Source organism: Parasteatoda tepidariorum, chromosome 5, assembly GCF_982258835.1.
Source record: "Parasteatoda tepidariorum strain Cologne lab strain chromosome 5, Ptep-v5.0, whole genome shotgun sequence".
Taxonomy (NCBI): Eukaryota; Metazoa; Arthropoda; class Arachnida; order Araneae; family Theridiidae; genus Parasteatoda; species Parasteatoda tepidariorum.
This window is the reverse complement of record NC_141759.1, coordinates 35,901,946-35,917,823: the sequence shown is the minus strand read 5'-3', so window position 1 is coordinate 35,917,823 and position 15,878 is coordinate 35,901,946. Positions and strand designations below refer to the sequence as shown.

General features: G+C 30.2%; 1 protein-coding gene across 3 annotated transcripts in view; it reads left to right on the top strand.

Moving 5' to 3' along the window:
- LOC107441589 (uncharacterized) overlaps positions 1–15,878 on the top strand; it is a 27,709-nt gene extending 11,831 nt beyond the window's left edge. For 2 of the 3 annotated variants that reach the window (XM_016054912.4, XM_016054911.5), the window contains exons 2-3: positions 8,785–8,873; positions 12,460–15,878. In XM_016054912.4, the coding sequence (XP_015910398.3) occupies positions 12,481–15,387 (2,907 nt within the window). In that variant the 5' untranslated portion in view covers positions 8,785–8,873; positions 12,460–12,480 and the 3' untranslated portion in view covers positions 15,388–15,878. The remainder of the gene's footprint in view (positions 1–8,784; positions 8,874–12,459) is intronic. The other variant, XM_016054913.5, reaches the window with a different exon arrangement.

Here is a 15,878-nt window from a genome sequence, read left to right as displayed (position 1 = left end):
AGAGTCTAAGGTATGATGTAATAACTAATCACTACATTTATAAAGATAAATAATAAATTAATTATTATTATAATTCTTTAAATAAATTTATAAATTTAAATAAATTTTGCATATTTAAATGAAATAGTTATAGGAACTATTCATACAACATTTAACTGAATTTTAGGAGTCCTCTATGTCGCTGAACTACTAATTATCCAAGTAATATCATATTTCACACATACTATTCATTCACTGGGAAATCTATTCTCAGTGAAGGAACATGCCTGTTCCTTCACTGGTTAGAAGTTGTTTTTTTTATTTTTAACATAATTTTGATTTATAATATGACAAAAGGTACAAGAAAATTAAAATTTTTCTTTTATTTTCATTAACTTGAAAAAATCCTAGTAAAGGAACACTTGTTTATACATTGGTTTTTCATCGTTCTGTAATCCAGTTAATAAACACCCCCTAATCTCAGTACTTGCTTATGTTATGATGCTTAAAATAAATAAAACGTAAATTCAATGACCATATTTTGAATTCTTTTTTTCACAATGAAAAGAAAAAGCATTATTATATGCAATTAATTGTAGTTTAAACGGATAACAACAAACACTGACCTTATAATTTTGTCAAAGAAACAAGGCGTTGAACAGATACTAACAAATTCAAAACTTTTTCCAGAGAAGACTCAAAGACCAGATAACTAAATGCATTGTTAAAGAACTTCCTATTGTTAGGTAGTAAGCTACTCTTACCAATCAATCTAAATTAAAACGTTTAAAATCTTATTTCTAAGAAATATCTATGAAATGCTCCTTCATTTGTTGGTTTACCCTATATCATCCTAATCTTAAAAGAAATTTCCGGAAGTGTATCGCAGAACTATTTTACCAACTATTTAATAAAATTTTAACATTTTAAAATTCTTATTCTTTTCCATTTTACGTTTATTATTTCTTCATTAATATACTAATAATTTTTTAGAACTTTAATTTAGATTTTCTTTAATTTAGGTTTCCTTTTCAAATTATAGTCAAGTTTTTTTTAAAGAATTATTGTCTGCTAGCTAAGAATAAAACCTTGTTAAGAAATTAAAAACATTCAGCTGTTTAAAATTATTTAATGCAAAACAGCTGATTATTTACTTAGCATACTATTTTTTTGAAAAAAGAATATAAATTATTGATTGTCATTTTTTTCTGTTTCTTGTGACTTCAACTTAGATTATCTAAAATAGTGTTGATGTTTTATAAGTCACTACAAAGAGTATAAAGATACCGAACATAAAAAGCTGTGGAATACGTAGCCAATTTTTTTAGTGTCTTAAAATATCTCAGTATCTTAAATGTCGTCCTACTATCTTAGTTGTGAAATTAAATTTTTAATTTTCTGACCACGTGTGATTCACTAATTATTTCATTATATCTTTTACTCTTTATGATACCAAGTAGATTCTTTTTTCTGATAATACACTAAACTATTTAGTTTAATTTTTTACTTTAGCATGATTTCCAAGATATTATTGTAGTATAATTTGTTATCAGGAAAATGCCTTAATTGGTTAATCAGGAAATACTAAAAATTGAAATTTGTAAGGATTCCGAAGCTGTGCACACAATACACAATTTCCGACCTTATTTTAATAAAAAAAAAATTTAAAAAAAAACGTGGCAAGTAGGCTAACATACTTTTTACAGAAACTGTGAAAACTAATTTTTCCTATATTTCGTTAAAAGAGGATAAGAATGATATTGCTCCAAGAGACCTACTCAATAATTTAGCTATTTCCAGAATGAAATCTGTTTGATCGAAACATATTATTCCTTGAAAATTACACGAGGGAAAAATTAACTTTTATTATTTATCTAAGCTTATTCCATTTATTTAATGATAGCGGTATTAAGGTTAAGGATATGCGTCGGAAGCTCCGTTTATTATTATACTATAAATGCATTAAATCATGTAGCTTGAATAATTTATTCTAAGTAAATTATTTAATAATTTTAAGCAAATAAGGGTGTAAAAATAAACTCGATCGAAATACTCCGAAATTATACCCTGAAATATATGTAGAATAAACTTTGGAATCGATATATAAAAAATACCTTTTCAAACAACTTCGAGTAGGACGGAAACGCTAACTTGTTTAAAAAAGTTGTCCTTGTTACAATTTAATTTCGATTCCTGGTACTAGGGGACATTCCATTTTCACATTCGACTTTTGAAATTTCAATTGTAAACGGAATTTTTTTATGTCCTTAAACTAAAATGTTAAGGCTTGCAGCAAAAAAAAAAAAAAAAAACTTTTTTTTTACTGCATTAATTTTTTTACAAAGTAGTGAATTATTATTTTTTCAATCTAAGAACCTGTGCCTATAACATATGTAAAACTTATTTTAATATCGAGTGAAATAATTTAATATGTTGTGTAACTAAATGGATAATCCCAAGAAACTGAATCGAAAATATAAAAACTTCATTGATTTAAAAAAATAATAGATGATAATAAAAATAGACATGTTTTGAGCGTCCAATAATAAAAGTCACAAGTTATTCAAGCCTGACAAATCTTGAGAACGGGCGATTATATTTGAAAACTCGAAACATGTCGACTTTTACTTCCCTCTTCATATGTTTTGAAGCCAGTTGAGTTTTTATCGTCAATTATACTGTTTTACATTTGGGTCTTGATCATTATTTTGATAAGGATTTTACACTAGTTAAAGTAAACATATCAGGGGTCTGTCTAGGTTTTTCTGAGAGGTACCTATTTTGTGAAAATTTAGACATAATTTGTGAAAAATTATATTTAAAAATCAACACAAAAATATGGATTTATCGCTTCTTAAGGGATACAAAAATAAAATTTTAAGAAAAAGTATTTTGTGAAACTACCGTTTTTCCTAAAACTGAATTTGTGAAACTACCGTTTTTCCTAAAGTTGAATTTGTGAAGGTACCGCTAAACGGTAGTAAATTCGGCCTAGACAGACCCCTGCATATGCATTTTAATATTTTATCAGGATTCATATGGTCTTTAAAAATGTAAGAACATCAATATTGTAAAAGTTATATTTAACTTAAAAATTAACATTTCGACACCAGATATTTTGAGTTAATGAAATTAAATATTTTATCTCTTAAGTTTTTGTGCCCCCATTTCAATATCTTAAGGATCTTACGAGCTCTGTTTAAAAAGAGATCATCAGATATATATAAGAAAGCAAAAATAAACATAGTAGCAGTATTTGGTGGTAAATGTAGCTTATCGTAATTGAAGAATATGCTGTGCGACATTTTATGGCGAATTTGCGAACGTATAAGTTTCAGAATGTATCGAAACATGAAGATGCTATTTGCTAATCATCTTTATCCAAAGGAAACGATGTAACCTAAATATCTAGTAGAATGAAGCGATTTTTTAAGCAATGAATCCTACAATTTGCAACATATTATTTCAATATCTTATTCTTAAACATAACATATTTCAATCTTTTTAAAATGCCACTAAACATTCAGCAATTCCTTGAGTTATAGAAAAAAGAAATATCGTATATTACAGAAAGCCTTGTGAATGTGCATTAGAATTATTATACAATCTACATTTTATTTTTCAAGCACTTTTTTTTCCCTCAAACTTTCTTGCCTAGAAGACTCGATTAAAACTGTAAAAATGATTATCCCTAAACTTTTGTATATAGCTATAATAAGTTATGCTCATTTTATTTTAGTATAAAATCCTCGAATAAATATAGTAAAAACAGTGTAATCTAAATAATATCAGATAAAAAGTTCATGTATTTAAATTCTAAAAACTATCATAAATAATTTATAAATCGATTCAAATTTACTTTTCAAAGGAGATTAAAGTAATATTTTTTTTGCTTTTTGGACAGAAATCCCCTAAAAAAATTGTTTATGGCCTGGAAACTTCGAGATATTTTCTATTAACTATAAATTAAGCCCCTCCGAGCAATCACTGAACATTATTTCAATTTTTTTACTATTAGAGTTTGGTTGCGTAGCAACCTAGTAAAATTAAGCACTCCTCTTTTGAATTAGTCAATGGGTTATCTTAAAATATTTATTTGCGCAGGCGACTTTTTTTGGCGGTTTTCTGGACTATCGCCAAATATATAAACCTTTATTGCGGCCCAATTTACCACCCAATTTTTTTAAAATTTTGTCTACCCCCACTAATTCAAGGGTCTAGATTCCAAATATGTAAAAAAAATTATATGTTTATTCAGAGAAAGTACGTTTTTGTGTCTGATTTCGTAACTTAATTAATAGTTAGCACTAATTAATTAACATATTTGAGGTCACCCCCAGGAACCATTAAGATTGACACTTAGTTCGTGAAAATCCGATCATTAGAACGAAAGTTATTCAGGGTGATTCGTTTTTTTTTTTTGCGGACTGTACACTGTATAGTATGCAGCATGCAGGGATAATGCATTTCATAAAAATTTGGCGACCCCCAAAGAACTTCTGGCGACCCCCACAGGGGTCGCGACCCCTAGTTTGCGCACCACTGCTCTAAATAATGCTATATAGAATGAGATAGCAAAACAAACGTATGTAGTTATTTAAATTCTTATTCAAAAGTATTAGTCAATGTTTTTTTTTTTTCTTGAACTGACAATTTCTGTTTTTTTTTATAGATATTTTAAATTGCTATTTAAAACTGCTTGCTGCATATCACATGAAAGCATTAAATATATTATTTGTACAATTTTAAAGTAAAATATAAGGGAATTCTGATCCTTAGAAACAGATATTAAATAGTCTGATGATCGAATGATGGAGCAAAAAAAAACTTTTTCACCTTTTAAACTAAAAAAAAAATTTTTTAAATAATTTATTAATACTCAAATTGCTTGAAAGATGATATGTTCCCTACTAAAGACAACGAAGTTTTTTGCTTTATTCAGCCATTTATTTATATTTATTATGTCCGACAATGTAAAAAAGAAAAAAAAGTGCATTTTGGGCTTCTGATGGCCCCAGCTCCGATTAAAACTTTAAAAAAAGTGGGGGGAAAGTAGGATCAGGGGCTTTTGTCATCTCGGGGCCCCAAGCTACAGCTTATTTAGCTTATACGTAAATCCGGCCTTAGAAAAACCTCTTAAAAAGTGCGTGTTAAAATCGGTACAACGCAGGTGATAAAATCGGCACAAACAGAGCACGTAAAAAATAATTATTTTAATGCGCGATTCAAAACTCGCTTGCTGTCAAACCATAGTTTTAAAAATATAATCTTTTTAAATCACGGGGAAAACGTAATAACTACTAAAACAATAACCAAAATACTTTTATATTTCAGATGAAATTGGGGTAAATAAAGTCCATCAAAATTTTATGTAATTTAAATGCGGGATTTGAAATTAAAATGTCGCAATAGCGTATAAAAAATATCGGTACTTTCAAAACCTTGTATAAATGTGTAGGAATAATTTCTAAAATAACGATTGAAAAATAATTTGATTTGCGATAAAATCGTTACAAATAAGCCACGTCAAAAAATGGTTATCTAAATGAGCGATTCTTTACTCGCGATTCGTAATAATATCGTGCTAAAATATCGAAGTTTTAAAAACCGGGCGGAAATGTGCAGCAATAACTATTGAAGAAAGGATCGAAAGTCATTTAGATTTTCCATGAAGTTTGCACAAATAAAGCGTTTTATAATTTTCAAAAATCGCTATTTCAGAAACTACTTGAAAATGGGTAGCAATAACTACCGAAAAGTCATTGGAATCGGCACATACGAAAAGCGTCAAAAGTGGTAATTAAAATTCGTAAATCGTAATAATGATGTATTAAAAATATTGGGATTTTTAAAACTATGCTGAAATCCGTAGCGTTAACCATCGAAAAACTACATTGATTGAGATTGGGTGCGTCAAAAACTTAAAAGTGTAAATTTAAATTACAGAATTTTTTTTATTATTTTTCAAAAACAAATATTTAATTTTTTTTTCATTTTGTTCAGATTGCGGCCGCGGGCCGCACATCGAGGGTTGGCGGGCCGCATTTGGCCCGCGGGCCGCAGGTTGAGCACCCCTACATTACATGGAGAGGAATACAAGAACTTCCCACGGTTAGACTGGCGGCTCAGGAACTTATAACCAGAGTTGGGGTTTTGGACGCCCTAAACTGGTTTTGGACAGGACACGTGGGTTTTACTGTCTTAAACTGGGTAAAACTGTCCTAAACTGTCTTAAAGTATCCAAAACCTTGAACTTTGGTAAAAGGTAAAAATTCTATAGGTGTAACCGTTGTACACATAATAATTACATGTATCAATAAATATTTGATATTTTTTATACAATTTACTATAACTTATTAAAAGAAAACAATATAATATAATAGAAAAAGGTTTATAATTTTTGAAGCTCCATAATTCATTGAACAACAAAAGTGAATACCTAATCCTTTAAATATAAATATGCTTTTAATACTGATAAATAATATTTTTGCATAAGGATAAATATGGCAACATTAAAAAATAATAATTTTTCTTTAAAAAAATACTAAATTTGTTCAAAAATTAACCTTTTATTTTTCACAATATTTTTTTTTTAAAAATGTTATAATTTCTGCATTACAGGATGATAAAAAAGACATCTATTTAAAAAAAAATTGTTTTTAAATGTGAATAATATATTAGTTTAAATTGAAAATACAAAATAACTGAAAAATGTATTTACAGTTTTGAAGGGCATAACATCAGTTTCAGTTACTGACACTGGTGATGTATCACCACTATGCTAAAAGAATTGAACATGAATGAAATAAAAGTTTTCCTAAATAGTACTATAGATAAATAAACGTGTTTATGACGAACCAAGCACTTAGTCCCCAATATTTTAACCTGTATGGCAAGGCCAAACTTCAGTTATGTACTACTATTGAATGAGAGGACCAATTGAACTTGATTACTGATTAATCTTCCTTTGTTTAAATTGAAGAGTCAAACAATATTAATAAAGCATTATACTTTTAAAAACAAATATTCTCTAGTATATTTAATTATCAATATGTTATTAGTTCTATGTTCATTTTACCTCTTAAATATTGTTCAGATAAAATTGTGACATAATTTGAGTAAAAGGGTTTTGGACAAAGGGGTTTTGGACAGGACGGTTTAAACCGTGGATTAATCCATTCTGTCCTAAACAGGGTTGGAGTTTTTGCCGGCAAAAAGGGGTTTTTGCCAGGACAGTGGCAAAAACCTGGTAAAAACCGGCAAAAACTGGTAAAAACCGGCAAAAACCAAATTATCTAAATTGCTGATTAAATATTATTACAAAATACTTGAAACAAATTTAAATCAATCATAAGGAATAATAATTTTGAAACATTACATGAAAAAATTATTTTTAACATATTAATAATTAATATAAGGGTAATAATTTTTAAAAGATTGAAAGTTTGTGATCTCTTTTCATTTTAGAATCCTAAAATAAATGTTTTTTTACAAATAAATTATTATTTGTATAATATTATTATTTATTATAAAAAATTATTATTTGTACAATAATTAACAGCACATGTTGATAGATATTTTATGCTTTAAATTATAGTTATATTAATTTTAAAATAAGTTCATTTCACTGGAAAAAAGAGAATAATCACAAATTTTCCAATCAATAATGTTTTAAATTACTACTAAAATGATATATTATTACATTATCATTTAATTATGGAATAATAATTTCGTTAATTTTTTGTAATTATTTATATTCATAGTATATATTTCAATTTTGTATCAAAAATGTGTTTTTGTCCTCTCATCTTGGAAAATATAGGTTTTTGCCACTTTTTGCCAATTTGCTTGGCAAAAACCTGTTTTTGCCAGGACGGTTTTTACCGGTATTTACCATGGTTTTTTCCACCTGCGGCAAAATCTTGCCAACCCTGGTCCTAAACCTTGCCAACCCTGCTTATAACCTATAATTTGTCTACCACTGAGGATATTTTACGTCAGCCCAGTGGTACGTGCAAGCCGGATACGGAATTTGTATCGACCAGACATGGCTGAGGTTTAAACCCGGTTCACCTCATTGAAAGGCGAACACTCTATCCCCTGAACCATCCTGGCTCAAATTCCCCATATTGTACAAGATACATCAAAATCTTTTTAAAAAACTTTGTTAAAATCTATAATAATAACTGCCATATATGCCATTAAAATATACATTTAAAGTGCCATAAAATATGTTAATTAAAAAATTTTGTTATTTTAATTTACTCTTTATTAAATTATTCTATGGCATTTATTTAGTTTTATTTTCTACATATTATCTATAAATATTTATTTTTAAATTATATAAAATATTTAAGATACGTCTTCATTATAAGTAACTTCTAGGATAAAACTTCCAAAATTGATGAGAATATTTACCTTGAAGGATATTAGAGAGAATTTTGCATCTCTAATTTTAATAAATTCCTGGTGGTACTAAAAGATGTAGATGAAAATGTTTGTTTGAAATAGTTTTATATAACTCAACTGCAGAATTGGAAATACTGTTCTTTACATTTGGTTTTGTGCATAGTAACTAAAAAATAATCTGCAAAACTTATAATAAACGTTCATATTTATATAATTTAATTTAATGTTTTGAAAACAAATGTGGTGTAAAATAAGTTCATACTTAAAGAAAATTTTGGAATGTAATAACTTTGTGTAATTTTGGAATGTTTTTCACTTTCCAATTCAGATATTAATTAAATATCTTACTGTAAGTTTATTGTATTTATTTATTTTCTATTCATATTTGGTTTATAGGATTTGATGTGATGATCAGAAATATTGCTTCTTACAAGAAAGGAATGAAATGTCTATGATTATGTGATCTGAAAAAATAGCAGTTTAAGGTAACAGAGTTCATTAACTAACGGAGTTGATCCTAAGCGCCCCGTTTGCCTTTTGAATGAACTACCCCTTGTTCCCTAAGCGATTAAGGGGGTGGAACGGCCTATTTTGAGTTTGTGTTATCACTATTTACACTCAATTCGTGAAGATCCTATCACAATTTCGCTGGGTTTAATGGTGGTTACTAATAATTTATTCGGACCTTATACATGGTTTTTCAAATATTGTTATATTTAAAATTTGAACTGTCACTATTTGATGTGCCTCGTTGCAGAATAACGGTGACATTGTCGCAGAGCTTTACGGATTTTACGCAGAAAGATTTTTCTTTTGAAAAGTCAAAATTTTACTTTCTGCAGAAATTTGCAAAGTAATCTTCGTAAAATTGCCTATCGATGCAAAATTTACGTAATATTTGAATCATGCATTTAGATAATCACTTTTGGAGGCACTCAATTTAAGCTGATTCTATCGTGAGTATGTGTAATGTTTCGGTTGTATTGCCGGCAGTTGTTGGTATTGATTTTCACATGGGTTATAAATATCCCGTTATATTTCGTAAAAATATGGCAAATACAAATCGTGCATTTGAGTATGCAGGATTGCCACAGACTACTAAAATGCTACTATTTTCGGCCTTAGGCGAATATGGCTACTTTTTTTTGCCTGAAAAGGCTATAAAAAAGCAACTATTTTCAGGAATAAGTGACTATTATGAGACTCTTTTTCTCTTAGTGAAGTTTTTTTTCGCAGAAATGAACATTACTTTTCAGTCTCCTCGCTAACACATACGTAGTGCTGTCTATCATGTGCTCAGTGATGTCATCATGCTAACCCCTCCCTTGTTATTTCACCCCAATGAAAGACTTAAAGAAGCCCTTAAGTCTAAAGATATGCAAGGAATTAGACTTGCACAAGGCATGATTGGAGATAGTCTGTAATTACGACAAAAAGAAAAAGAGTAGGTATGAAACAAGTGAACAAGAAAAAACTAAATTGTTAATAGAAGAAAGCAAACTCTTATACAATCATTTATGTCCAAAAAGCCAAAAATTTAAACGAGAAATTTTCCGGAACTTAAACTTGGGCTCACGATCACCTCTGAATTAGACTTTTATTTAGGTGCCTATTTTTTAATTGGAGCATAGTTAAGACTATGTTGATTTTCGCTTCAAATTATGCAAAAAGACACAGTTCACTTGTTTTATTCAACGTTTTCATAATGTATTCAATCCAAATCTATTCCGACGTATAGTCTCTCCGTATCGCATGAAAATGCCATTCGTTTTTATGATTCAAAATTTCATGATTTTCGATAATTGTCAAAAACAATGCCAAAAGTTTTTTTTTTTTTTTTTGACATGACGATTAAAACAAGATAAAACTGTCGATTGTCAAAAACTTTCCAACCCTGCCTAATTATGATATTTTTTAAAGTGCTTAAAAATATTTTTTGAGTGTGCTTGAAAAGGTGCTTATTTTTGGTCGAGTAATTTGGCTACACACCCTGGACAAGCCAGTCTCGATTTAAGTCGTCACTTTCTCACTCTAGATCGATTCTACCGTAAATCCGCATCGCTTATGGGTAGTTTTTTTTCTTCCTCAGATTCCTCATGACAGAATCGCAGCAACATTGTCGCAGGATATTACATTCGAACAAATTTTCTTTTGGGAAGTAAAGAATTTTGTTTTTCAGAAGTAGTAAAGAATTTTGATTTTCTGCTGAAATTTTTTATCTCTAAAATTATAATTAAAAGATGCCTTTTTAACGCATCGGAGGGGAAAGAAATGTTCTTCATTTTTCTATTCTTATTTGAGAAGAATAAAAAATACATAATAATGAAGTGAAAAAAAAAAAAATTTTTTCTGCAGAAATATTGAAGGATTTTTTTTCCCCTCCAGAAATCATTCTTGACGCCTTCATTTTGCGCCGATATTCTTGTTAGTCCCTGAAGTATTTCTATCGTTCTTTAAGACAGTCATTGCTACGGATTTTTTTTTTTTTTTTTTTCAAAATCCCGATGTTTTTCATTGCTCAGTTGTTATTTATATTCTCGTGACTTTTTGAAATATACCAGTATTATTACAGCATGCGAAATTCGAATCGCAGATTCAAGAAATCATTATGTGACACGGTCGTTTTGCGCCGATACTCTCGTTGTTCCGTGCAGTATATTTAATTCGCTTGATTTCGCCGGCCATCTTTTTTTTCCGGTAGTCACTGCTACGGGTTACATGATTTTCTTTTTTTTTTATATGCCGTTTTACAAAATACGAAAAAGGAAATAAATAGTGTGTTTTCTTGTTTAGTAAAATGTGAGAATCTCTCCCGTGATATTAGAATAAAAATATATTACATATTCATTTAAAAATTAAATACAATTTTATTTTATTCAAATAGGGTTTTTTTTCTTACTTTAAATTTAGTTAGTAACATGTATATTTGTTAAGCATCTTGCAGAAAGATATTAGTGCTAGAGAGGTTTGTCGCAGAGAACCCAAAAGAATTCTGCCACAGGGGTCAACTCTTGGTTGCTTCTTGGCTATTTCCTTGTTGTTGTTTTTTTTATTATTATTATTATAATTCCGATGTAATTTGTACGGTGTCATGGTTAACGAATTTCATATTTAAGTAATCACTTTTTCTTGTGCTTGATTCGTGACCATTCTATTGTAAGTCCACATTAGTTTTCTATCACTTTTGCTGTTTTTATTTTGATTATTTATATTTTATTTCCTTTTGAAATCGTTTTTAAAATCCCGATATGTTTAACATGTTGATATTACCTGCAACATTTTAAAAATTATAGAATTACTAAAATTTTAAAACTAATTTATAGAGCGTGCAAATTTAACTAAGAAATTACTTTTAATTTAAATTTTATCTTTAAAGAAAGTAAGATTTTATTAATGATAAAATTAAAAACTTGGTATATTTTGGATGTCTGAAGAGTTATGCAAATATTAGTGAACAATGCCCATTTTGTGATAGTTACCCTTTTTTAGGGTAAATTGTGCCCTTTTCAGCTTCTAGCGTCCTGTCCTTTATAAGGTCAAGAATGAACACTAAACCAAGTAGTTAAAAACAAAAAGCTTCTTCTTTTTTATGCCTGCACTATTAAAAAAAATAATAAAATTCTTTTTGTACCAAATGTTATGAAGCAACAATAATTTAATTTTTGAGAAGTTTTCTCATTTAATTCGATGTACTGTTGTTAATTTTGGGAATAAACAGTTTGTTTGTTTTTTTGAAACTTAACAATATTTCTGAGTAACCATGTTATCGTTCAAAACATCTGTTACTAATAACTTTATTTTATTTATTAATATTTGTAACTAAACTAAATCTTTTCACAAAAATAACTTTTCTATTCATTGATTTTAAAGACCATTGTTAAGCAGATTTCTGAGGAAAAAATAACTTCTGAAAATAATCCCATGAGTCAGGGAATTTTTCAACTCTAAAATGCAAGGAATGTTGCAATTTTTAAAAAAATTAAAAAGAAAAAAACATGGAAAAACCCAAATTCATTAAAATAAACAAAATGCTATTTTTTTTCATCATTTTTTTTTTTTTTTTAATTCTAGGTCTGTATAAACAAAGGCTGGATGAAGCTCAAGATATTTACAATGAACGGAAGAAATCGAAAAAAGCGTTTCAGTACTGTAGGTCGAAGGACTGGCTATGATGTAAGAGCTGGCAAAAGAATAAGAGAAAGTAAGGATGGAATGGAACGTTTTGATGATTATTGGACCTCTTCAGGTGATGATACTGATGCAAGCAATCCATCACCTCTGTGTTCTTCACCTGTCCTCTCAAATGCACCTCGAATGAGTTCATTTATAAAGAACATCAATCCAAGTCCTAGACGGGAATTGCCTGCAAGAATAAGTTGTGCTAGAACACCTACCTTAAAAAAGGATTCTAATGAAGATGAAGTGCACTTATCGGTTGTTCCAAAGCAAATCATAGAGAAAAAACAGCTCTTGGCCAAAGGGCGGCGAACTGGAGCAGATATATTAGCTGGAAAAGAAATACAAATTATTAATGGAATTGAAAATTTTGATAATTATTGGACAGATAGTAGTGCATTGACCACCATGCGTGCTAGTAAAGCTTCAAATAATAGGTCTTCGGTACCAAACTATACCCCACGTGGTAAAATTTCAAACACCAGCCGCAAATCTGTACGGAACAAGCCTGCATCTCCGTGTGTCCCATCAAAATCACCCCTCTCTAGCGCATCAACCCATGAAGAAAATGAAATCAACCAGGACAAGAATAATACTATAATAATAACTCTAAATAATAGGTCTTCGGTACCAAATTATACTTCTCGTGGTAAAATTTCAAATATCAGCCGCGAATCTGTAAGGGACACGACTGCATCTCCATGTGCCTCTTCAGCATCACACCTTTCTAGCACATCAACCCATGAAGAGAATGAAATCAACCAGGACAAGAATAATACTATAATAATAACTCCAAATAATAGGTCTTCGGTACCAAATTATACCTCCCGTTGTAAAATTTCAAACACCAGCCGCGAATCTGTAAGGGACACGACTGCATCTCCATGTGCCTCTTCAACATCACCCCTCTCTGGCACATCAACCCATGAAGAAAATGAAATCAACCAGGACAAGAATAATACTATAATAATAACTCCAAATAATAGGTCTTCGGTACCAAATTATACCTCCCGTTGTAAAATTTCAAACACCAGCCGCGAATCTGTAAGGGACACGACTGCATCTCCATGTGCCTCTTCAACATCACCCCTCTCTGGCACATCAACCCATGAAGAGAATGAAATCAACCAGGACAAGAATAATACTATAATAATAACTCCAAATAATAGGTCTTCGGTACCAAATTATAACTCGCGTGGTAAAATTTCAAATATCAGCCGCGAATCTGTATGGAACAAGACTGCATCTCCAAGTGCCTCTTCAACATCACACCTCTCTGGCACTTCAACCCATGAAGAAAATGAAATCAACCAGGACAAGAATAATACCATGATAATAACTCCAAATAATAAGTCTTCGGTACCAAATTATACCTCACGTGGTAAAACTTCAAACATCATCCACGAATCTGTACGGAACAAGACTGCATCTCCGTGTGTCTCTTCAACATCACACCTCTCTTGCGCATCAACCCGTGAAGAAAATGAAATCAACCAGGACAAGAATAATACTATAATAATAACTTCAAATAATAGGTCTTCGGTCCCAAATTATACCTCACGTGGTAAAATTTCAAACATCAGCCATGAATCTGTACATAACGAGACTGCACCTCCGTGTGTCCTGTCAACATCGCACCTCTCTAGCACATCAACTCAAGAAGAAAATGAAATCAACCAGGACAAGAATAATACTATAATAACTTCAAATAATGGGTCTTTGTTACCAAATTATACCCCACGTGGTAAAATTTCAAACATCAGCCACAAATCTGTACGGAACAAGACTGCATCTCCGTGTGTCCCATCAAAATCGCACCTCTCTAGCCCATCAACCCATGAAGAAAATGAAATCAACCAGGACAAGAATAATACTATAATAATAACTCCAAATAATAGGTCTTCGGTACCAAATTGTACCTCCCGTCGTAAAATTTCAAACATCAGCCACAAATCTGTACAGAACAAGACAGCATCTCCGTGTGTCCCGTCAGCATCACAACTCTCTAGCACATCAACTCATGAAGAAAATGAATTCAACCAGGATAATAATAATGAGATTGATGTCTCTGAAAGATGTAAAAAGCGAAAAAAAAATTCTGAGCAGCAGCAGAAAGTTGAAGTAGAATCTAGTGTCACCCAACTTCGACGTTCCAAACGCAAGAGGTTTCCTCCATTAGAGCGTTGGCGCAGCCAGCGCTTGCGTATTACTTACGAAAACTTTAACATTGTCAGCGTTGATGTTGATGAAGGAAATGAGCCAATTATTGATGATGTGAAAAGAATTAGAAGAAACTGTGAAAAATATGAAGAGAGAAGAAAGAAAATGAAGTCGAGAAAACCCAAAATCTCGGAAAATTCGTTAAATTTGAAACAAGTCAGAAGTGAATTAACTAAAATAGAAGTCTTTGACCCGACGACGAGTGATGAAAAATTTGTTTATTTACACCGACCACATAATACTCTCTTATGGTCAGTTCCTCCATTGAAGGAAAAGAAGACTGCATCGTATACTATTGCAAAGTGTTTTTCTAGTGATTTGATCTCGTTTGGTTTCATTGAAATCCGTTGTGGAAAGGAAAAAAGTAAGCAGCACTCGCCTGAGCACAACATTGCCTTTAATGTTATCAAAGGGAATAACTTAAAAATGACTATCCATCAATCAAATTTCACTCTGAAGGAACTTGACTTTATTGCCGTGCCTGCTGGAAATATTTACAGTATTTTCAACAAAGGGAAAAGCGATGCCGTTCTCAGCTTCTCAACTTTCAAAACTCCCATGTTTGATTATCAGTTTCCAAACGCTATGGAGGATCACGATTAATACTTTTGCTGTCATTTTTATCAGATGTCTGAAAGATTCCCCTTCTATGCCATTTATGTATGCAGTTTTTGAAATATTAAACATTCAGTCACATGAATGTGTTCAATCTTCCAGGGAGACAAAAATGAGATTTAAATTTACAATAGTTTTCAAAAATTCTCATTTGAATTGTAAAAAAAAAGTTTTTTTTTTAATGAATTTTAAATTTTTTTAAAATTTATTTTAAATTTTTAAATGTAAATTTTATTTTTAGCCTTGTTTTCTCAACATAGTATAATTAATTTTAAACCAATGTTGATTTCTTTTTTTTTTTTCTTTTTTTTTTGTCTGAAATACCATTGGAGACTAAAATTTCTAATTATTGAGGAAAACAAATCAACAACTTCTTTGTTTGACTACCAAATACCGATTATTCGGATTACTAGAGACTGTGCAGTTACTTGAAAGTTTAGTTTTTTAGTCATCTTTCAAAAATAAATATTGTAATTTTT